Below are 25,346 nucleotides of genomic sequence, written 5' to 3'. Positions count from 1 at the left end.
GAAGTAAATTTGACAGTTTTAAATTAACCATACTGGACATTGTCTGGATACTGGCATGTTTGCTGGCTCTCCTACTCACGTCTGCTCTGAATATGGTGGTTTATTTAAGACCTGGAGTCCTGAAGCCACAACAGCAGAGCTGATCAGGAAAAGGGAGTTGCGGCGAGAGAGGTTCAGTTATGAGGTGGACTTTGAAGACTTCATGATGCCCTTTCAGAAGAACATCACAGAAAAAGCTAAAGCCTTAGAAGCCACCTTCAAGACCTAAATCACAGCAGTTGCTTCTTGGGATCAACATTTCGAGGCCCGGGGACCAGACTTGAGAGAAAGTCAGTATTTCCATCAAAGCCAAAGCAATCGGCAAATTAAGAATTTGTAACCAAATTTTTGTTTTTGCTCTAACAACTATAAATATTCTGAGCTGTCTAGAGAATGTGTATTCTATTTTGCAATGAATTACATATAATTCTGGACAAACCCACTCATCTTCTTTAAGGATGTCATGGAATAAATGGCATTTTGTTCATAAACATAGCATTATTGTCAAAAAATTTACAGGATGTACATCATTATGTTTGATAAAGATATAATTCTAGTGGAAATTGATGAAAAAAATTTAATAGAGAAGAGAAGTAGTTGTAATACATTAGGGAAGGAGTTTGTTTTTTACACAACAACACATGTACTAGATACTGGGATGTACTAGACACCTGGAGTCAAAGAAACTTTAGCACCTCTGGTAGATGCTGTCAGCATTCTCCCCCTTTCTCCTCAGCTTTGGGTTTGAAGCAGGCCTGACTTCCAAATGCTGGAAGGCTGCCTCTGACACTTAAACTTTGTACAGTAGGACCCAACTTCCTGAGAATAGGAGCCTCCTGGAGGAAGCAGCTCTCAACCAGTGAGTGAACAGATGCTGTGTATTAACTCCCCAGCAACCTACTGCTCTGGTTGGATTGTTTGGAAGTGCTTGTTCCTAGAGGTTCCCCTGAGAGGTTAAGATCACATTGTCCACAGTGGTAGTTTGATAATATTCCCTTCCCATCGGCTGCCTTCCCTCCCCCATCCTCCTACATTTCTCATACCTTCGGGTCTTTATCTGAAGATCACCTCTGAAATACATATACCTAAACCCTTGTATCAAGGTTCCTTCTGGAAGGACCCAAACTAAGATAACAGCTACAGTACTAGTTATAATTCTGAGTCCCCCTAGCAAATATTGCAAAAGTGCATCCCTTATCTTCTGTTTACTATAAAATAAGCATTTCCCCAGAAAGAAGGGATGTGCCCCTAGGGTCTCGTGCAATTGAGAAACAGTTTTAAATGGTATTCATACACTAGCTGAAACTTCGAGCAAAATCTCCAGATGCCAAAGAATGTATATATGATAAAGAATGACCAGACACCATATGTGGCTTTTTCTCAAGGCAAGGGCCTGGGGTGGGGGGAGGGGCAGGATTTAAAAGACTCACCATGAAACTTTACAGTTATCCATTGGGACCTGGACCAGGGGCCTTATACCTGGAAAAGAGATATGTCAGGATTCTACAAGAGAAATAGAACCAGTAGTGTAGATAGATAGGTAATAGATGATAGATAGATAGATAGATAGATAGATAGATAGATAGATGATAGATAGGATTTATTGCAAGGAGCTGACTTACATGATTGTGGGGACTAGTAGAGCAGGCCATCAGGAAGTCCAGGCTGGAAACTCTTAGTTGAAAGCTGTCCCTGCAGTTCATAAGTGAAATCTCTTCTTCTTCAGGGAAACCTCAGTTGGGCTCTTAAAGCCTTTCAACTGAGAGGATCAGTCTCACCCAGATTATGGAGGATAATATCCTTTAGTTAAGTCCACTAATTGTAGATGTTAATTGCATCTGCACAGCTCCTTCATAGCAATACCTACAATTAGTGTTTGGCTAAGTAACTGAGAACTATAATGTAGCCAAATTGAGACATAAAACTAACCATCCCTGGAGGTGGACTACTGAGTAAAAAGCTAGGTGAGGCATAACCCACGGTAGGAAATGCAGTAAGTGCTGGGCAAGAGCTTCAAAAATACCCGCAAAAGCCCCATTGACAGCAATAGTTCACTTTAGTACATTGCCTTCCCAGAGAGCATCAACTCTAGGTTACAACCCTGTCAGCCATATATGACAAAAGCCCTTTACTTTATCCCCTCCGTCACTTTCCACCTGTGGAAGAACCTTTAACGGAGCTAGTGAGTGGGGGGTGGGGGGGGAGGCTGGATGAGTGAGAGAGAAGCTAACCAGGTCACTTTCCCTTGAGGCAGGCTGAAGTTGGAGTTCCTTACAAGTTTTGTAGTATGGAGCCTGGAGGTTCGCTATTAAACAGAACTAAACTTTGTTTGTTTTATGAGTTTTGTATGTAGATGCTTATTCTTAATCATCTTAAAGTTTTGAGTTAACATCAAATGTACAGAAAAGATGCAAGAATTTTACAAAGAATTCCTCTATATTCTTCGCCCAGATTACCTACATGTTAATCTCATGGTTTACCTCTTTGTTTCTCTCCATATATGTGTGTGTGTGATTTTTTTCTGAACTACTTGAGTGTCAGTTAAAGATAAGTTGTCCCTTACCTTAAAGACATCAGTACATATCTCCAAAAAACAAAGATTCTTTTACAAAGCCATATTATACCTGTCAAAATTAGGAAATTAATATTTGAATTAACTAGTATACAGACCTTGTTCATATTTTGCTATTTGTCCCAAAAATATCCTTTATAGCAAAAGAAAATCCCAGATTGTGGGCTACATTTAGTTGTCCCATCTATCTTTTTAACTTGAAACAGTTCCTCAATCTTTTTTTTTTATGACATTGATACATTAGAAGAATATATGTCAGTTATTTTGTAAAATGTCCTTCAATTTTGATGTCTTATATTTCCTCAAGATAGTTTCAAGTGATACATTTTAGGCAGGAATACCACAGATGTGAGATTATGCCCTTCTCAGTACATTGTATCAGGAGGCATGCGATGTTGATATCTGATGTGAAGTTTGTGAACTTTAATCTCTTGGTCAAAGTGGTATCCATCTGGTAAAGTGGTATTTCTTTATTGTAAAGTTATTTTTTCCTTTGCACTTAGTATCTTATGAATAGAACCTATAAAACTATACAGATATTCTGTTACCCCCATAATTTTCACCTAGTTTTAACATTCATGATTTTTGCCTAAAATAGTTATTATGGTGATAGCTGTCATGATTTTCTAATTTCATCATTCGTTCTACATTTCTTAGTTGGCTCTCTACTTTGGGACAGAGCTATTTCTTCTTCCCCATTAACTCATATATTTAAAACAGTATGGACCCATGTATTCCTTTTTTTAGAATAAATGAGTTATCAGCCTTTATTAACATTATTTTGATGCTCAAATTTTCCCTGATTTGGCTAGTGGAAGCCCCTTCAAGGCGGCTCCTGAGAACAACACATATTGTTTCCACAAATAATTAGGGGACATTTTATTTCTTAAATATGGTGAGAAATGCCTTACCCATGGTTTTATTCAGGAACAAGTTGGTATTGCAGACTTTCAAAGGGTCTAACTTTCTGCTGTAACTCTAGTGAATACAACACTTCCTCAGTGCTAGTTGCATATAGTGGTCTTCTGTGATCACCTTCAGCCCTTTACAAATGTACACCGAGAGGAAGTATTAATGTCAAGTTCTTTAATTCTCTTTCCCAAATATGTTTATATTCATTTAAATGGCTCAACAACATGTCTGAATGGAAATTGTTTGAGAGAACATTCAAGTGCCCAAGTTTATTTCACGTTTAACACTAAACCCAAACAGATCAAAGCCAGAGTTCTTTGATGGCCCTATAAGGCCATCAGTACTAATCAAAGAGTGGTCCATGGACCAGCAACATCACCTGAGGGCTTGGTCCCACCCCCAAAAATTATAGTACAGAACACTATATAAGGTTAAAAAATATTTTGTAAAGGAAATTTTATTGGCATAAAAACAGCATGTCAAAGAAATTTTAAAAAACAGTATAGGGACACTGGGGGTGGCTCAGTCACTTAGGCATCTGGGTTCGGTTCAGGTCGTGATCCCAGGGTCCTGGGATTGAGCCCCAAGTCAGGCTCTGTGCTCAGTGGGAAGTCTGCTTCTCTCTCTCTTTCCCCCTTAACCCCTCTCCCCATTTGTGCACTCACATGCTCCAATAAATAAAATCTTTTAAAAAACAGTATAAATGGTATGTATAGTAATCTCAGATGTGTAAATATGCAACACTCAAATAGTAGTTTTTCTGGGCTTTAGAATTCTGAATGGACTTTTACTGTCTTAATTTATATTTTTATCCTTTTTAACAATGAGTATGTATTACTTTTCAATTAACAACAAAATTATTTCTTGGGAAAACAAAACAAGTTCCTCCAGAAGTCCAGAATGCCAAGGTAATTTTATTAGTATTTGCCCGTTTTATTCCTTTATGTATATTGACTTAGTTATGATTCACTCAGAAGGAGACACTGAGCCAGGAATTCGGGAGCAGGTGATTTGTTGAGAAAATGCAACTGAGGAAACCAGTTGGGGTGCAAGGGTAAGCAAAACAGAGAAGTTAAAGAAGCCAGATAAGGATGAGTTTACTGGTGAAGCCCCCGCTTCATTTTAACCCATGGGGAGCTATAGAGAACAGGCAAAAAGGATTGAGCTTTTAGATTCCTACATCTGTTAATAACTAGCCTTGGGGGTACTGATAAGGCTATTCCAGTGCTCAACAGCAGTTCAATGAGTTGAATTGTGGGTCCTGTGGGAACTGCTGGTTAGGAAGCATGCAGAAGCTGAGGGTGGGTGCAGTATGGGAAAAGAGACACCAACAGTGATGCAGAAATGTAGATGTAGATGCTTAAGTTTAGAAGGAAATACTCTCTTCTATGCTTGTTCTTATCTTTAAATTGACACTGTGTAAATTGGTTAGGAATGTGGCTTTTGTAGTCAGCAGACTTGGATTTGAATCCTCACTCTACCATTTACTAGCTGCATATACATGGATCAAGTTACAAATGGTCTTTGAATCCCAAGGTCATCCTCTATGAAGTAGGGATAATAATCTGCCCCTCAACAAACCGCCATGAGACTCAAATGAAGTTACACGTGTAAGGTTTCTACTTTTGTGTCTACACAGTCAGTGCTCAATAAATGTCTTGTTTTTTACCTTCTTCCAGTCCCTAGGGGCAAGGTAAACCAAAAGAAGTCACAGGGATGAAGATCCAGACCTAGACAATCAGAAGAGTAAAGGTTTGTTGAAGCAGAATAAACTTCAGACTGTCAGTTGAAATGATTTAAACACATAGACATTTTCTTCATCTAGTTTCTAATAGAGAAAGATGAACATTGTCCATTTGCTATGAAAATAGTTACTAATTCCAGCCATACTAATTCTAGTGGCCCAAACATTGACTTTTTTTTGTTTCTAGAGCCAAACCAACTTCTTCTAGAATCAAAATAGTTAGGTTATTAAAATGGAGTTTTAGTTTGAGCTCCGTAGAAATAGAGCTTGAGATAGAAACTCTTGTGTAAATGCTTTATTGCAGGAGTGCTCCTAGCGGGGACTGGGCCTGAGAGATGCCAGGATAAAGAGGGAGAGGACATAAGGAAAAGAAAGTCAGAGTCTGTCTGACTCCACAGGGAGCCATGGAGGATGAATTGTACCACGGGGGTTGCCCTGCCCAAGGGAAGGAGGCTGGCTGTTGTGTCTACCCTGCATCAGTCATTGGCCGGCCTCCTGGAGGGCAGAAACCTCACAGAGACAAGCTGGCTCCAGTCAGCCAAAGGCAGTCCTTTAGAGGAGGTAGCTCTGAGCTGCCAGCCACAGCCATAGAGCAATGGGTGTGCCAGCTGATAAGGGCAATCTGGTAGCATCTGTTACAAGGGACACATTTATGGGTGCAAAGTTGGGGTGTAAAGTTTTCGATGGTGACTTCTTGGGGTTCATTTTGTATGACAAGCTCTTTTTTTTTTTAAAGTAACTTTTACAAACTTTCCAACTTGTTGAAATCATTCCATAGGATAAAAAATGAGTAAGTACAGCAACGAGAACCAGTTCAGCGGCTATGTAAAAGGAGAAAATAATTTGTTTCTTCAAGCTTGAGTTGAGCATTATCAATCATTGAAAATTATAACCATAAGAGACAGAGGAATTCAAACCCCATGCTCAGAATAAGGTCATGTCTAATTGGTACAAGTGAATCACTCCTAGTGCAGTTAATTTAGCAATTTTTATTGAATTCACAGTTTAGCATATTCCTTATGTAGCCATGAAAGTGCCCAAGAGAACCACTCAGGCTGTAGTTTGTTTTTGAGGAAGGTGGTATAACAAGAAAGAAAGTGAAGAATTTAGATGCTTTCTACATGCAGTTATAAGTTTGAAGTAAATAGTCATCTGAACTGTGTTATTATTTTCCAAATATTTGGATCCTGGGGGGAATTTATAAATGAAGGCAGATGAGGCATCTGTGCACATCAGATAAGCTCATGCTAACATTCTTAGATCTTTAGGTAATTGTTACTACATCATGAATTTTATCTGGGCAAAGAAGAACTGAATATTCTGTTAATGTTCTGGAACTCACTGGAGAATTTTTTTATACCGGATAAATAGTTGAGTATTATGTGATGCATATGTGTGTGTATGTATTCAGGATTAATAATGATGGCCTTTCCCTTTTATCTTCAATAATAAGACTTTGAAGAACTAATACATAAAAGATTATTTGATTTCCATAGGTTTAGTGACTTTTTTATAAGATGATTTGACATATCCATGTATGTCTTTAAACCTGGGAGATTATTATGTTCTTTGTTGTTGAGGCATGGAAGCTCCAACATGATGCTCCTCTCTTAAGGAAGTTGGAAATAAGAAAAATAAGAATTCCCTCACAAAAATTAAATAATGAAATTAAGACAGAAAGAATGTAATGAGCAATAGAAAAAGTATTCCTGACAAGTTTAAATAGATCCCAAGCTAAAGCAACATATTGCACAACTAAAGAAAGAAGAGTGTCAGCCAGAAGGAGGATTGGTCAGAATAGAATTATCATGACATGACCACAGCCAGGCAGACTATGTGTCTCCAGATTCTGCCCTCCATGGGATAGCTCTGTTCTCTGTAAAATGTGCATTTTTGTTGTAGATCTCGACTTTTCAAGACTGCACCACTAGAATTTTGAATCAACCAGCAACACTTTCTCTGCACACAATTTGGTCATATTCATTCAGCATATATTTATTGAGCACTGATATTGACAATCCTGGAGCTGTTCTTGCTTTCCCCACGTGGTCTATCAGGGAGAGATACCCAGGTTTCTGCATCACCTGGCTTCCAGCTGGATTTTGGCAAAGGCAGACACTCATAAAAGATTGGAAAAGAAAGGAATAAGAGAAATTTCTCTGTTTGCCTTGGGCAGCTCCCATGCAATAGATGTATCTGTCTCCCTGTGGCACTAGCTCCCCCCGGACCACCCCACCATGGTTCCAGGTCCCACCAGGTGAAACTGGTTCCTGGGTTCTGGTGGTATCACCACCTCCTCCTGTCCCTCCAGCTTGGGGATGCCAGCTTGTTAATATCTGGACTGCCTTCTTGTGCCCTAGTAGCTACCCAACTTCTATCAACTGCACCACCAAATCCTTACATTAACTTCCCCTCCGATAGTACTCAAAGTGGTTTTCTGTTTCCCTGGTTGAATCCTGACTCGCCACGTATCAAGCATGTGAGGAGAAAATAAAATGCAAAATCAGGCATAGCTCCTGCCTTGTAGAGCTTACAGTTTGGTAGCAGAGACATGTTTTAATAGAATAACCACAAAATACATATTTGATAATCACACAAGTTTGGATAATTATCATAAGACAAGATTCCACAGCATATACTCATGTAAGGTTTTCTTTTTTCATTTAAATTCCAGTTAGTTAACATACAGTGTAATATTAGTTTCGGGTATACAATATAGTGATTCAACAATTCTCTACATTACTCAGTGTTCATCACTATAAGTGTACTCTTAATGCCAGTCACCTATTTCACCCATCCACCCATCCCTCTCCTTTGATAACCATCAGTTTGTTCTCTATAATTGAGTCTGTTTCTTGGTTTGATTTTCTTTTTTCCCCCCTTTGCTCATTTGTTTTGTTTCTTAAATTCCACATGAGTGAAATCATATGGTATTTGTCATTCTCTGGCTATCTTATTTTGCTTAGCATAATACTCTCTAGATCTACCCATGTCATTGCAAGTGGCAAGATTTCATTTTTTAATGGCTAATATCCCATTGTTGATATACATCACAACTTTTTCTATTCATTAATCTATGGATACTTGGGCTATTTCCATATTTGGCTATTGTAGATAATGCTGCTATAAACTTTGAGATACAGGTATCCCTTTGAATTAGTATTTTTTTATTCTTTTTTTTTTGTATTTTTTTATTCTTTGAGGGAATATCTGGTAGTGTGACAGCTGGATCATAGGGTAGTTCTGTTTTTAACTTTTTGAGGATCTTCCATATAGTTTCCCAGAGTGGCTGCACCAGTTTGCATTCCCATCAACAGTTCAAGAGGGTTCCCCTTTCTCTACATCCTCACCAATGCTGATGATAGGTTTTAATACAGGTAAAGGGTATGATAATAGCAAGACAGAGCATAGGCAATAATATATGGCTTTAAGATTCCAGGCATACCACCCCTCCACCCCCAGGGCCTTTCTTAGTTACTTAGGATAGGATACACTTCATCTTCAGATTATATACTATCAATATAACTGGGCCCAGGGGCACCTGGGAGGCTCAATCGGTTAAAGCATCTGTCTTCAGCTCAGGTTATGATCTTGGGATCCTGCATTGGGATCCCTGCTCAACAGGAAGTCTGCTCCCTCTGCTTCTGCCCCTCACTCCCACTTGTACTCTTTCTCTCTCTCTCTCAAATACATAAAATCTTAAAAAAAAAAAAAAAAAAAAAAAAAAGAACCATGGGCCCAGATACATGTTTGTTGAAGGGTCTTTTGTATCACTAGCCATATTAAAAATCAGGAAGACTGTATGACCTGTTAAAACAGATGCAAACTATCAATCTATACATCCTAGAAAGTCTAGTTAAGTTAATACAGGTTGCTTCCAGAGGAATTTTGAATTTTAAACCACACATTATAAAGTCCTAGATGCCATGTTTTCTCATTATCCGGAGGCATCCCAGGAGATCAGCATAGTGCTAGCCTTGTATAGCTGCAAGGTACCCTATCCTGAGACAATGTAGAAACTCACAGAGTCACTACAACATCAGATGACTTCACACCAATGAAATGGCATTTTAGCTGAGATCTGAAGGATGGGGAATTAAGTTGACCCTGATGGAAGAGAAGAGTCTGATGGAACGAATAGCATTTTGCAGGGCAGACTTGTTCCAAGAGATGAAAGGAAGGCAGTCTAATGAGAACAGAAAGAGAAACTGGGTGGAGAAAGAGGCCCAAACTAGATCCATTGAAAACCCAGCCAGGGTTTTTACTGGCCTGATTGGGAAAGACTACCTCTTCACTTGAGATTCTGACAGGTTGTGAGCCTAGAGCCGTGGGTGGACCTCTGTGCCGTGGTACAGGCACATTCTGTCTGAGATTGGAGCTCATGTAAATTTAAGTAGAGCTGAAGGAGCAGGGGAACTGGAGAGTGATTGCCCCCAAGCCCAGGAAGGAGACACACTTCAAGTGTTATGTGCAGTCTCTCTGGGTCTACCCCTGGAGGTCCTAAGCTTCATGGGCCATCACGTTCTCTTTTGATTAAGTTGGTTTGTGTTATGGGCCCTAGTACAAAAGGGCTGCCCTTCAAGCATTTTGAAAAGTGCCAGCGACTGTGGTGTTACTAAAATCAAGGAAATTCCTAGGGTAAGGGGAGAATCAGCAGAATTAAATAGGAATCAAATACTTACCCAAATCCATATGGTTACTTTATAAATCCCTGAAGGGATTTTCCTGCCACATCAAAGATGTAAGGTAATATACACTTAAATTATTTTAAAATTAGTCTTGGTAAGCAACTGAAAATCATGCATGTACTACTTCCTTAGTGCCTGGTCCCCTGTAGAGAGGTTTATTCTTATGCTAATCCATCCCTGTTACACTCCTGAGTTCCTGCATCTGTTTCTTGGTGTTTCCCTGTTTCTTTCTACTGGACTATATTAACCCTCCCCTCTGCCACTCCTAACACAGCTATGTATGTGTCTGAAACAAGTCTTCTAAATCAGTGCCCTCTGGTCAAGGGCTCCCCTTACTCCACCATGCTTCTATTTGAGTCTCAACTCTACCCCAGGCTCCAATATGCATAGAAATTGTCAATCATTCTGAAAAATGAAGGAATTGCACATTAGCAGCGAGCAAAGGGTTTCAAAACCCCTTTACAAATGACTTTGCAAGAGTGTTTCCTTTTTGGGAATGCCTAGGTGGCTCAGTGGTTGAGAGGTTGCCTTTTGCCCAGGGTGTAACCCCGGGGTCCTGGAATCAAATCCCACAATGAACTCCCTGCATGGAGCCTGCTTCTCCCTCCGCCTATGTCTCTGCCTCTCTCTGTGTGTCTCTTATGAATAAATAAATAAAATATATATTAAAAAAAGAGTGTTTCTTTTTTGGAGGGTAGGGTGGGAGGCAGAACTGGTAGGATAAAAACACTTCCTAGACCACACATCAGCAGATAAATGTGTTCTGCAGCATGAAAGCTACTCTTATAGTGCCAATTTCTAAATGTGCCACGTGTTTTATGATGCAAATGTGAGCACCTCGCCTTGGGCTTTTCCTCATTTGATATGTGTGAGTAGGAATGCACAAAAAAACAAGAACAGATGATATTCTCTAAGCCATTTGGTGAGAAGTGTCTGACAAAAAAAAAATATAAAATGTACTTATCGATTCAAATGCGGTAATTGGTTTGGGGCTTTTCTAGATCACCTTTTCTACTTATAGAAATCATTTTGAATAGAGAAGAATGTTCTTAAATCTTTTCTGCACCATTTTTAAAAAATCAATAGTCCAAAAAGGTTAATCCTTTTCAGGTTTTAGAGGAAAATGTATTATCGGAATAAAGAGAGAATAGTTTTCATTTTTATCTAAACTTCTCTGTTTGTGTCTGGTTTTCCCAGCTCTATTTTCTCACCTTCTAGCATTGAAATTGATGGCAAAGCTTAAGAGAAACACAAATTGAAACTGGGGGAGTTCAAGTGGAATCCTCACTTGAAGACTATAAGTCATTCGTTCATTCGTTGCTTGCAGTAAATATTAAGGATCTCCTAGTTACCTGTCAGCATTCTAGGCACCTGGTGTAGAATCTGAACAAAGCTCACTCACTGCTTCCTTGGTACCTGCTGCCATGATGGGTAAAGACAGTAAGTAAACACAAAGTATCATTATGAATTGTGATGAATGTAACTGGGTGAAGTTTTAGATTGGGAGGCAGGGAGGTCTTCTCTGAGAAAGTATCTAAGACCTAAAGAATGAGCGGCAGCTGCCAGATTGAGAGGAGAGCGAGGGAGGCAGTCTGTACACAAGAAATCACCTCAAAGTCTCTGAAGTGAAAGAGAGCCTGGCTTGGTAAGGAGTATGCACCAAGGAAGACCAGAATGGCCTTGAACAAAGACAGTGGTGGAGGGGAGAGAGTGGAGGATGAGGTTGAAAGAGAAGCTAGAATCAGATGTTGAGGACTTGCAGAGAAGAGTAAGGAGTGTGACTTTCTAAATTCAATATAATGGCATTTAAAGGGTGCAAGCAGACAGATGACATGATCCAATTCTCTCTATTAAAAGGTCATTGTGGGGGAAAAAACATCATTATGGCTGCTTTATAGAAAACGCTGAAATGACAAAGTTAGAAGTGATCAGTCAGGGTATTTTAATATTATTAAAATATGTGGTTCCTTATGATTGTAGCACAGCTTAGAGTATTGGCAGTTGTGTTAGCCAGTCTCCAAATCAGTCCCCACGATCCACTTCCTCCCAGTTTTCACATGCTGGTGTGGTTCCTTAGAACATTAAACAGAGTTAATCTGGGTAACCAATAAGATCATACAAAAATGATGGTGTGTGACTACTAAAAATCAGCCAAAAGAAACACTGCAGGCTCCTGTTTGCTCTCTTATGGATTACTCACTTTGGAGGTATCTAACCTCTATGTCCTGAGAACACTCAAGCAGCCCTGTGGAGAGTTCCATGTGGGAAGGAACTGAAGCTTCCCACCACCTGCTAGCACAAACCCTCCAGCCATGTGAATGTGCCACATTGGAAGCCAATCTTCCAGTGCTAGTCAAGCTTTCAGAAGACTGCCGCCCTGGCCAATATCTCATGTTGGTCTCATGAGAGACCCCTAGCCAGAATCATCCAGGTAAGCCATTCCTTTATTCTTGACCAATAGAAGCTGGATGCAATATAAAACATTCATGGTTTTAAGGCACTAGGTTTTAGGGCAACAAGATGCGACAAGAAATGCCTAAAGCAGTTATGGAGGCATAGAGAAGAGGGTGGCTTTGAAGTGTGTTTGGAGGTAGACAAGATGGGATATGACTAAGGCCTGGATTTGTGGGTGAGGTCTGAGGAGTGACAGCACTGAAATCACCTCCCAGATTTCTGGCTTATACAACTGGAGATATTGCATTGCATAGGAGAGCAAAGAAGGCATCAAAAAGCACATATCTGAGATCAAGGGTCCTGTTTGGGAGGTGTTATGTTTAGTGACATCGTAAAATAGAGAAATTGGAAGAAAAGAAGAACACAGGAGAGTGTGGAGTCATGGAAGCCAAGGTAACTGGTTCCCATGAAGAAGGAAGAGCCAATTTTAAAAAGTTGCTATGAAGTTTAATACAATATTGACTAAAAGTAACTAGTAGTTCCTGACTTTGGCTGCATTTTGGAATCAGCGAGAGAACATTTAAAGACAAAACAAAAAAACAAAACGAAACAAAACCTACCTGTCCTCTACCCAGAAAGCCTCTGCTTTAATTGGGCTTGGGTAGGGACAGGGTGTCTGAATTTTAAAAGCTTTTCAGACCTGGAAGTGACATTTGCACATCAAGAGCAGGTTCAAGAAAAATAAATAAATAAATAAATAAATAAATAAATAAATAAATAAAAGCTTTTCACAACCACCATTAACTACAAAGTTGAGAACCAGTGATCTGGGGATCCCTGGGTGGCTCAGCAGTTTAGTGCCTGCCTTTGGCCCAGGGCGTGGTCCTGGAGTCCCGGGATTGGGTCCCACGTCGGGCTTCCTGTATGGAGCCTTCTTCTCCCTCTGCCTATGTCTCTGTCTCTGTCTCTCTCTCTCTCTATCACGAATAAATAAATAAAATCTTTAAAAAAAAAAAAAAAAAAAGAGAACCAGTGATCTAACAGATTTGGCAATATGGCTGTACGAATGAGCTTCGGCAAAATTGTGGGCCAGACACCAAATTGGTAGGTGCAGTAATCAAATCTATTACAGTTCATCTTTCTTCGTTGTTTTCACAGAGCACTGTTATAGTTCTCCAATGTACAGTCGTCTAGGAAGTTGAACTTCCTAGTAGTAACCCTGTCTCAGAATACTTTTTAACTATTTCTTAAGTCAGTGATTCTCAACAGAGGCTACTATTAAAGCCACCTGAGAAGCTTTGTAAACTATCCATGGCCCTATCCCAGGCCAATCAAATCAGATCCCAAGGGTGGGGAAAAGGGCAAGGGGATTTTCTGAAAACACCCGGGGTATTCTTGCGCAGCCTAGGTGGAGATCACTTCCTGGAGATTATGTAGAAGCAATGTGAATGTGTTGTTTGCTTGGTGCTGCACCATCTACAGCAGGTGCTTAAAGTCACAAGTTGTCAAATGCCAAAAGGGAAATGACAGAAAGAACTTTCATTGGCTAAGCCCTCCCTCAACAGGAAGGCAAAATTTGTATAGACTTCTCAATGCTTTACTGATAATTTCCTCCCTTCTAACACCTACTTATAAGAGGTGAAATGCCATGGAGGAGAGGGGCTGAAATCGGAGGGAAAGTAGGACATGTGCCCTGGAGGAGGGCAGATGTTTTTTGCACAATGCATTGCACAACCCTATGCCAGGACCACAGGGTACTATATGAACCGTGCTCCTGGAGTTACGGCAAGCAACAGCCCTGTCTGTAAGTCATCTTAATGAAAAACACACATCACAGAAGCAAATTGGATGGATAGTATTGACTCTTCTGAGGGTTATTTGGCTTTATCTTGCTAACAACATCTTCCAAGTCATTGCAAGTCACATTGCTCCTGATAGTCAATAAATTACCCAAGAACTCCATGCGCCAGTACATTAGCATAAGGAATTCAGCTCTGGTTTTTTAAAAAAAAGTCACGGGGATCCCTGGATAGCTCAGCGGTTTAGTGCCTGCCTTTGGTCCAGGGTGTGGTCCTGAAGTCCCGGGATCGAGTCCCACATCAGGCTCCCTGCGTGGAACCTGCTTCTCTCTGCCTGTGTCTCTGCCTCTCTCTTTCTGTGTCTCTCATGAATAAATAAAATCTTGGGAAAAAAAAGGCACTATTTTTAGTCTCCAGCTTTTGAGGCAGGCAGCCGGAAGTATAGCTAAGGGATTTCAGAGTTCACAAAAGTGAGACCAGTGAGATACCTGCTAATCTGTTCAATTTCTAATATATCTATGTCTTTCTAGATGTCATAGAATTGGTAGGCTTGGAATTCACACTTAATTCCTTTTTTTTTTTTTTAAAGATTTTTTTTTTTTTTTTATTAATGATAGTCACAGAGAGAGAGAGAGAGAGAGAGGCAGAGACATAGGCAGAGGGAGAAGCAGGCTCCATGCACCGGGAGCCTGACGTGGGATTCGATCCCGGGTCTCCAGGATCGCGCCCTGGGCCAAAGGCAGGCGCCAAACCGCTGCGCCACCCAGGGATCCCTTCACACTTAATTCCTTAATAGCATCTCAGCCCTTTCACTTACTAGCTATATGACTTGGCAAACTGACCTCTCGCAGATTGTTTCCTCGTGTGTAAACTAGTGACATTCACTCACTGTAGTACTGGCTAGTACTATTCACCAATATTTCCTGACTGTCCCCACACACTGTAGGACTGTACTTCCTGTCCTGCCCTCTTATGGTTGGGTGGTTCCGGGCAACTAGTGGTGAACAAATGAGTTGTGAGCATAAGTGATGTTTGTCATTGCCAGGCTGCAATTTGAGTCGGAGGCTTGAGAGTCTTTAAGCTCCACTTCCCTTTGCTGCTGGCTCTTCTGTCAGCCCAGGACACACAGAGCAAGGTCCAGAACTGCCTGTCAATGGACATGACAGAAAGGTTCTGTCATGGTAGGTTCTAAGCAGCTAAGATTACAAGGTGTTGACTACTCTAATAGACTTTCTTCATAGAATTGTGTTGAGGACACAGTGGGACAATAAATATTATCCAGCCCACTATGAAGTACTAAGTACATCCATGTTTCCATTGTTCAATCATTGCTGGCCTTCCGTGTCTTAAGTATTAGCATTTGTGTAGCTCTAAGGATAGCATTCTCAGGCCTCGGATTAGAGGACACTTTAGAAGTGTCTACTCTGACATTTAATCATTCATGAAAATTATTGATGAGTTTGTAAATCATATTTTCAATTCAATATTATCAATAATTAATAATATAGTTGATTGATAATTGATAATATTCAAGAACTTTAAGACAACTCATAATGGCTAAAAACTAATATCTAATCTCCTTTTCAATAAATAACCATAATCAACTGATTTTTACTCCACTCTCACCAAATGCAATTGAGAGAAGTCTTGTTTGATAAATAGTGAAGGAGTGTTTAGTTTTAACTCATAATAAATGCAAAGCATATGGATTTAAAGAAGAAAATAAAAAGAAATTCTAAAATAATGTTGGTTTCTACCTTTCTCTTTGCTTTTTTCTCAAATATTTATGCTCTACTTATAAATATGCACCTGTATAAATTATGACTAAAGCTATTTTTACTGCTTCACAGTAAAGTTTTACTAAATTTTTACTAATTTTACTAATTTTTTACTAATATTTTACTAAATATATGGAACTTTAATCTCTGGTGTATCATGTGCCAAAGGATAATAGATTTGGCAACAGAAATAGTTACATTCCATTAAAAACCAACTCTATAATTCACAACTGGACTTAGGTTCTCTTCCCAGTCCAATGATACGCTTAACTTCCAAAAAGTCTAAGACAAATTTTTTAGTTTTATAATTTGTAGAGTTATATTTTTCCATTTTAAATGATAGATTCTTGTATGTATGTTGTTTTCCATGGGATCTCAGAATAACTAAGTGGCTTGACAATAAATATGATTTGAGTAAGTTCAGTAATCTCTTGATAGGAGGTGGTTTGATTATTTGACTATTCCAATTATTAAATCATGTTCTTTAATTTTTGAAAACTTAAATATAACTTTTTTATTGTAAAAGGAATACATACTCATACAGGAAAAATGCAAATTAGAAGGAAAAAGAAAAAAGTCACCTCTTATCCAACTCTAGAGAAAACCACTGACCACCCCTTAAGGACTTTATTCCAGTCTTTTTGCTCTGCACACATTTGCCATAAGGGTAAATGCAAATGCAAAATAACATACAATGTTTCTTAACCTTTGTTTCTAGTTATAAATGTAATCCATTTGGCTCCTTACACAGAATTTGGGGAATATAAAAATTAAGACAAAGACATCATCCAGGGGAAAACTACCAGAGATCACTACTATTAATATTTTAGTGCTTCCAATAAAAGCAATCATTACCTAGCTACTTCAGAGTTCAATCAAAAGGTATATTCCATAGAACCGTCTTCAGCAGCATGATTAGATTTTCCAGTGTGCTGAATATTTATTCACTTCTGAGTTGGAGCACCTGCATTCATCATGAATTCACAATATGAGGCAACTACACTATGTTACATCCTGATGTTACAAGATAAATCCAACTCCAGGTTTGGGGAAGATGTAGTGTAGGAAATTATTTCAATACAGAGTGATTAGTGCTAGCATTTGAGATAAGCTCAAGATGCAGTGGAGCATAAACCTATCCTGCTGGGGAAGGAAATGTGAGGGAAAACCAGCTTCCTGGAAGCTATGCAGTAGGGATTTGCTCTGAGGGATGGGTGTAGCCAAAGACTGGGAGGAAGAGAACCAGCAGGGAGCATATTCTACCCAAGAACAAAGTTAACCCCACAAGGTTGGAAGATAGATCAAGAAGGGAGAAGTTAGCATCAACTTTGTATTTTCATAGTAAGGAGTCTGAATTTTATGCAGATGGCAAGGAGGCAAACAATTAAGATGGCATGATCAGGTGTGCATGTAAGAGAGTGCATTCTAGTAGGAAGGGATGAGAGACCTGGCAAAGGGGGGTGGTGAGGGGGCACAATAAACTATGATACTGTTCAGACTAGAAATGGAGAGGCCTGTGTGAAGGCAGCTGTGACAGTGACTACTGGGGTTGTCAAAGAAGCTTAGTGTATCCCATACCCCTTCATGTGCCCCTTGGGGATCAACCTTAGATGTTGACTATAATTGAAGTCAGAACACAAGGAACCTGTGCTAGGTCACATATGGAGAACAAATGGCTTGGGTTGGTTACCTCAAAGACCCTTCTAGAGCAATGTGACCACTGCAGAACTAGAAAGATACTCCTTTATGTCAAGATGATTTTATTGGAGCTTCCGGTTGAAAGGAGAGTAAAGCTATTCAATACAGTTACTGAATCATAGTCATTCATAGTACACTAATGAGATGGTGACCCAAATGGGTACACATTTGGTGGATAAACAAATACGTTGGTTAGGGGATGAGGATTTCACAGATGTCAGGAGACATTGAGGTTCAATATAAATTGTTTTCTTTTCCCATGTGGGTTGGTAATGTGGTTTATTTTGCAGAGTTCCCTTAATTAAGATGACCAACACAGAAAGCTATCCAAATATTTTAGCACAGCACTTACAACTGTCTGTAATTTGGCCCCCGAATACTTTTCTTTAAACTGAAAGTTGTTTGAATTGCCTTGAGGAGGATAATGAGCTTGCCATCACTGGAAGTATTTTTTTAAGAGGGCTGAAAAACCACAGGAAGAGAGGTTTTAGGTGGATTAAAATACTGGTTTGCAGCTTTGAGGTGAGGATTTTTTTTTCCTGTTGTAGTTATGTAAAGATATGCTTATGTATTACTTTTTTTCTTTCCTGTTCTCCAGTACCACATAAACAAAGTCAATGAAGTTGGTATGAGATTTCAGATATAAGGTCAGAAACCCAGATACCTAGAATTCCTTAAACACATATATTTGAAGTCTGCATACAGCTTGACTAGGTTGGATCTTCTTATAAAGAAGAAAATGTTTTATTCATTCAACCTTAATTGAGAGCTAACTCTATGTCTAGATACGGAAAAAATAGGTCACAGTAAAGGGCTATTGAAAATTGAATCAAATTACAGAGTACAGGTGTCTATTCTCATTGTAAAGCCTTTTTAATGAAAGAAAAGTTGATGGAAATAATCTATAATAGTATGTAAAAACAGTTTTCCATCAAAGGAAATTCATCACAGTGTGATAAAGTAGAAAACCATCATGTGCAGAGAGGGTGACAAGTCCAAATACACATTATGTGTATTGGAGATTATGATTTTTTCAAAAGTCAGAATCATCAGAGAAAGCCCAAGGAAGGGCAATGCCATCAATGGTGGAATATGATGGAAGGGGACACTCCATTGTCTGATGACAAGTAATGCTGTCTCTACCTGGAAGAATTCAGGAAATCTTTTAGGAACTGAGGTCTGAGCTGGCTTTGTAATTCTTTAAAGTTCTTAGTATTCCCTCTAACACTGCTGACTGAATTTGCTCAGGATGAAGCCACAAGTCCCTTGGGAGTGTGTTACACTGGAAAGAAAAGATGTGTGACTCAGGCAATTTGACAGTGACTCCCACTGCAAGAAAAAAATCTGTGGCACAAGGTCTTTGGGGAAGACTTTCTTTCTCATTTAAGTCCTTTTCAATGCCCTGCAATTACTCACAGAGTGTCAAGAACCTAAGACAAACTTCAAGATTAGTATCTGAGACATATGGAATTACCTTTGGGCTGAGGGGCAAGACAAAGTGGGAAAGTTTATAACCAGACAAATTGGGGCAAGTCCAGTCCCAGGTATCTGAATTATCATTCCCACCATGTTTTAGAGTAGATTGAGAATTTCTGTGTCTCCAATGAGATTTTTTTTCTAAGAAACTAGATTAGAGGGCGGCCCGGGTAGGTCAGCGGTTTAGCGTTGCCTTCAGCTCAGGGCCTGATCCTGGGGACCCAGGATCGAGTCCCACGTTGGGCTCCCTGCATGGAGCCTGCTTCTCCCTCTGCCTGTGTCTCTGCCTCTCCCTCGCTCTCTGTCTCTCATGAATAAATAAATAAAACCTTTAAAAAAATAAAAAAAAATAAATCTCCATGTTCTACACTCAAAAACTGAATGGACAAACTAATGCCCAAGATTTTAGGACCATGCTCCCTTCTTCATATGTCTAGCTTCTTCCCATCCTCCAAGTTCAACATTAAAATTATATCCTTACATAAAGTTCTCTATGACTACTAAGCAATGTGGGCTTACATAGTTCTTTGGAATGCAAAGCACAGGTGTTTCAAAGTGAAATGATTAGAAAACTATCCGCCCCAAATTCTGTTCATTGAAATATGCATTCATTCATAGCACACCTGTGCCCTGCCCAGCTTCTGCTGGCCCTCTCTTCTGATTGTTATTTTCATGGAACAGTCTCTAATAAACGATCTGCAACTCTCCCTAAGGGCTTTCTCTGGCTGCAGGAGGACGATCCAGTGTGCAAGGAAGGCTGGAAGTATCTGTGTGTTGATGCCTCCAGAAGTAGCTCTTAAGACCTGGCCAGTGGGAAGTGTTGGGTAAATATCCCAATCCTCACCTCTCTGGTAGAGCAACTTTGAGGCATGTCATGCAAAATCTCTCCAAAGTCCCCAAAGGCCCGAGCTCCTGCTGCCTACCATGGTTAATTCTGCTCATTAACACACTTTTGATGGCTTTTCCTCCTTTCCTTGTCTTACCTCCTCACTCACCTTCACCTCCGAGTGGTTCCTAGGACCACTCTCCATATAAACTACTTGCACTTATAAACTTATCTCACACTCTACTTCTGGAGAGAACAACATGAGAAAATGAGCCAAATGCTAAAGAAAGTAGATTAAGAGGAGTTTGAGCCAACAACAGCTAATGATTAAGAAGCAAGCATTGCTCCAAGTAAGAGCTATAAATGATCCCACTGGGGAGGACTTCTCAGGGTTTCCCCAAGCCTTGTGGGAATTCCTTCTATCCACCTGTGTGCAGCTGTGAAATACTTAGTGGAAGCTGACTTTCACTGGAATCCTGAATTACTGTTCTCAGTAAACTTCAATAGTGTACTACCTAAAATATACGAATTTCAAAGTTCAGTAATAGTGAATTCTTCATATAGTAGTTTAATAGTATATAGCACTTGCTTATATATAAAAAAAATAAAGTGACATATGGTGTATCATTTGCTCATAATAAAGAAAAAGCTCTCAACATTTCATCAGTTTGAGCCTTTAAGACTCCTGAAAGCCTCGTAAATTCTGGTCCATACTTCGACAATTCTCACCCTACATAGAGGTCACGTTGGGTAAAAACCCCACTACTGCAAGCAAATGCCCACTGCTTTCTTGGCAGCCTGACCCTGTTTATTTTTTTAAAACAGTATGTTCCTAGTCTTTGAAAGAGCTAACATGCCTTTAGGGAAAAGAGGAAATGAAAAGCACACAGCAGTCTTATTGATGTTGGGTTTAATATTTACTTTTCTCTCTTCTTGGGTCAAGGCTGTGAGTGTACACTGGGCTCTGGCTGATCCTTATCACATTCCTTCAACAGTCATCCTTCAGGAAATCCTGCTTTCTAGAGGGAAAACCTGAAAGTACCCAGGAGGAATTAGCCACGCTTATGCCGTTCTTTGGTTCTCTATTTGGGGTGGGTGAAGGTGGGGCACACAGATGTTAAAGCATTCACTGTTTGCAGAGAACTTCCTTTGGGTCTAGATTTCCTCTACCACCTGGAAGCCATTTTTCTAGTTGCCTATGTGTTTTGCAAGTTCATCTCCAGCTACTAGGCTACAGAGAAGTTGAGGGCAAGGGTCTTGCCTAAATGCATCCTTGGGACAGGGCAGAGTGAAAACACCACCCTTGCCTGGGGTTAAGGATGAAAGCAAACCTGAGACCTGACTTCCACTGCAGCACCTCCTGCAGGCTCCACCAACTTAGTCTGAATCCACGCCCTGCTTGACTTCTTTCCCTCCCCTCTTGCTTCCTCTATTTCTTTATGGTCTCCCTGGAGCTCTCCTTTAAGAAACCATTTGCACATGATTCTCATCTCAAGGTTTTCTTCTGTGGATCACCAGCTTGGAGCACTGGCAATATGCAAATTAATGGCTACCATTTTGTCTTAGTCAAGGGTCCTTGATTTCCATGGAGGAGAAACCCACTCTAATCAGTTTGAATGGGAAGTTTACAGAAATATACCATGCCTTGGGGTTTGGGGATTAGAAAGTTATCTGTAAATTTGGGGGGCCACATGGTCTCCTCCCTTCTCTGATTCTCTCAATGCATAAACTCATTTTGCTGCAATTCAGTATTTCCTGTGAAGCTTTAATGTAATTGTTTGCACATGGCTGTGGCTTACTAAGGAAACAAAACACTTGCCCTCATTCTACAGAAAACCAGCTTATTCGAACTCTTACTGCCTTAGGTCCAAATGTCAAATACCAGGGGAAAAAAAAAAACCCCAAACAAAACCCCAAAACCCAAACACCAGAATCTAATTAGCCCACCTGAGGTCAGATGTCTTCCCCATCTCAATCAGATGCAACTGTGGAAGCAGGGTCCTCTTCTGAGACACAGCCACTTCTTCAGCAGTACTGTGGCATGGGTGGACTTTTTCACATGGGATTATAGGCTTAAGGCAATGACAGACATCTCTAGGAGAATAGTAAGCCAAGACTTTTTTTGTTCTGCCTTCAAACCTCTCAGGATGGCCTTGTCCTACAGCAAGAAGATTCTCACTCTTGAACAGGTCTCATCTACTCCAATCACATGGGCTTGTTCACTGTCTATCAACACGCTAGGCTAACTTTGTCTCCATACTGAATTTTTTTTTTTTTTTTTTTTTTTTTTGCAGTTCCTCCAGCTATACGGGCTTTGTCTGTTTCTGCAAACACTTTCCTTCCTTTATTTCTTGCTTTCTCCATGAAGTTTTTCCCATCCTACCCTAACACCTATAGCAGCATTATATTTTGCTCATTTGCCCAGATTACATAATGAAGTCAGGGCTATCTTCGCTATTTGATAAGCACCTCAGAATCAGGGAGAGACCATGCCTCCTACTTTTGCTGCTTCCTCTACAGCACCTTGCATCATTCTGAGCACACAGCAAAACATAGCTGCTCCTGCTTAACATGCCAGTTGGAGTAGATTAGCCTTTTCTCCAACACTTATTTCAATGCCTTACTCAGGCTGAAACACAAAGTTGTTTGTCTTATTGTCTCAAACTTTACCACTACAATGTGAGTTTGCTCTACTTCCAAATGCCAGTATCTGCATCTCTTTGCCAGAGGGCTTTCTTCCAAACAGCAGAAAGCCACTCTGGCCTCAGCACAGTTGACTGACAGTCTGGGAAATTAATTACTGGTAGGCCTCCACGAACAATCCTTAGGGACTGGTGGATATACAGCCCAGCTCCCCTGTCCTAGACAGATCAACTCTGGGTCTTCTACATGGCTCCCAGAGTTCCCCAGTGGGCTTGGGCTCCAGTTGCCCACAGTGGTAACTTAACTTGGTAATGCAGTCTTTTTTTTATATAAAGATTTTATTTATTCATAAGAGACAGAGAGAGAAAGAGATGTAGGCAGAGAAAGAAGCAGGCTCCATGCTGGGAGCCCGATGTGGGACTCAATCCCGGGACTCCAGGATCACGCCCTGGGCCCAAGGCGGACAGCCACTCAGGCGTCCCGGTAATGCAGTCTTTATCATTGCCTTCCCTTCCTATCTCATTCCCCACTTACCTACTAAGTGTTTCATGTGATCACCTCCCAAAAAAACTGCTTACTTTATCTTCTTTATGGGTCTACTTTTGAGTGAACCTAATCTAAGATGAAATTGAATAAATATTTATGGAATGAATGAAAAGGCGATTTTCACCTTCTCCCTTACAGAGAAGCCAGGCCAGGGACAGGGTTGAATTTCTCAAGACTGGGAGAATAGAAGACTCAACTCTGTATACCTCAAAAGTGGAAGCATCCATAAAAGGGAGGCTGCATGAGAATGAATTTAAAACCAAGAACGCTGGTGGTCGGCTCCATAGCTCAGGGGTTAGAGCACTGGTCTTGTAAAACAAAGAACGCTGCATCATGGGGGCAGTTGTGAAGTTCACAGCCTACAGCTGGGCCTAGAGAAAGCAGGTGCCGACAATACAGCTGCCCACAACTTCCCAGCTCAATGTGGGATGGGTAATAGGTCTTCGCAGCCCACTAGCAATACCCCTACTTGTCTTGGTTTCCACTAGTCCAAGAAAAAGAAAAATCAGCCAGGAAAAAAAAATAACTATGATTAGATGTTTTGCTAAATTCATGAACAATGTTTGACTTGAGCTATGAAGTCACAGAAATGTCCCCTTTCTTATATCTTAAGTTTTGAAACAATTTCTAGCTCCTGAAATCACTTTTCAGAAACAAAGCATACAAAAGCCCTACAAAAGGATGACAGGAAAAAAAGCAGTTAACCTCTGATAAACTGGAAGAGCAGCTTGAATATTTCTAATGGTTAATTGCACAATTCAACTTCTTGAACATTTAATGTGTTATTCCTTTGTTTGCTGGAGGAATGCAATTGCTCAGTGAAATGTGGAAAGACTTGACAAGGACTATTTTCATGATTATCTACCAACTTCTTGCTTTATCTTGTTTGCTTAATCAAATGTCTACTTGTGATCTCTTTGCAAAGTTCTGAAATTCATTACCTCTCTCCTTAAAGAGAAGCTAATCTGCTTGGGAAGGAAGACTTGCTCCTCATAGGTCAATGAACATGAGCATTTTCTAATAATTAGTTCCAAGCCCCAGTTTCTAGACAACTAACCAGTTCAGCAAAATTTTACTTCATAAGAAACTGACCTATTTTCAGCAGAATCTCTGCAACTAGTACAAAGTGTAATATCTCATAGAACTGTGTTAGTCTGTCATTATCGCAAAATGATTTTGCGATAGCAAAGCAACAGTTAGAGCAAGTGATGCTTGTCTGTTCATTGGGAGAAATATCTGCAAGGCAGCTCTGTCATAACTTTAATTTGAGACCTGCCTGGCTGTCCTGATGAGAACCATCTTAGCGAACTGGTAAAATTTTCATTACATTCTATTGTAAAAATGTATAGCAAGTTTCCTGCTCAGCTATGCATAATCAGATGAGGAACACCCTCACTGCTATAGACTTGAACATGCATAAAAATGTTGCCTTCTCAGAAAAATAGCATGCTAAATGAAGGGGTTTACATCCGTGCTAGATAGATGGAGAGAGCCATTGGTTTAACAGATGGAGTGTATCTTCTATTATAAATTATCATGGTAGCCAGAATAATGGACCTTTCTCTCAAAATGTCCACATCCTAATCCCTAGGACCTGTGGATATGTTACCCTGCATAGCAAAAAGGGGATTTGCAGGTGTGATTAAATTAAGGTTCTTGAGATGTGGCATTATCCTGATTATCTGGGTAGGTCCAACCTAATTACATGGATCCTTAAAATCATACAAACTTTCCCTGCTGCAGTCAGAGGGAAATATGACTACAGAAGAATGGTCAAAGATGTGTAATCTTGCTGGCTTTGAAGATGGATAAAGGGGCCAAAAGGAATGTGGCTGGCTTCTAGAAGCTGGTAGAGACAGAAGAAAACAGATTCTCTTCTAGAACCTCCAGAAAGGATGGCTACACTGCTGACATCTTAATTTTAGCTCCATAAGACCTGGGTCAGACTTCTGACCTCCAGAACTGTAAGATAATAAGTTGGTATTGTTTTAAGCCACCAAATCCAGTGATTTGTTGCAGTAGCAACAGAAAACTAATGATATTTATACAATTCCTGAAAAAAACCTTAAGAAAAAAATATATTATGCTAAAGCTCATTTCTTCTCCCCCAAAATGTCAAGAAGTGTGGTTTTTCTTTTCTCCTTCATGTTATGGCCTCTCTTCTTTTTGTAAAAGAATAAAATATTCATTACAGTTGTACATCAGGTCCCCTTTAATCTGAACCCCCAGTG

The 25,346-nt window shown here is 40.0% G+C and overlaps 1 protein-coding gene and 1 long non-coding RNA gene across 10 annotated transcripts in view; one reads left to right on the top strand and one right to left on the bottom strand.

Moving 5' to 3' along the window:
- Positions 1–11,341, top strand: part of ANKEF1 (ankyrin repeat and EF-hand domain containing 1) — a 34,650-nt gene extending 23,309 nt beyond the window's left edge. For 7 of the 9 annotated variants that reach the window (XM_025469318.3, XM_025469321.3, XM_025469314.3 and 4 more), the window contains one exon: positions 110–433. In XM_025469318.3, the coding sequence (XP_025325103.1) occupies positions 110–268 (159 nt within the window). In that variant the 3' untranslated portion in view covers positions 269–433. Of the gene's footprint in view, positions 1–109; positions 434–5,202; positions 5,276–11,152 lie in introns of those variants that run through there. The other 2 variants (XR_003144925.3, XR_007405388.1) reach the window with 2 other exon arrangements.
- LOC112673602 (uncharacterized) lies at positions 1,564–5,704 on the bottom strand. The gene is made up of 3 exons (XR_003144927.3): positions 5,193–5,704; positions 3,523–3,654; positions 1,564–2,663 (listed from the first exon to the last, which is right to left on the bottom strand). It is a non-coding gene; the product is annotated as an uncharacterized LOC112673602 (long non-coding RNA).
- Positions 11,342–25,346: the final 14,005 nt, after the last annotated feature.

This window comes from Canis lupus, chromosome 24 (genome assembly GCF_003254725.2).
Source record: "Canis lupus dingo isolate Sandy chromosome 24, ASM325472v2, whole genome shotgun sequence".
In the NCBI taxonomy this organism is placed as follows: domain Eukaryota; kingdom Metazoa; phylum Chordata; class Mammalia; order Carnivora; family Canidae; genus Canis; species Canis lupus.
Note: the sequence above shows the minus strand (reverse complement) of the source record. Positions and strands in the feature narration are given on the sequence as shown.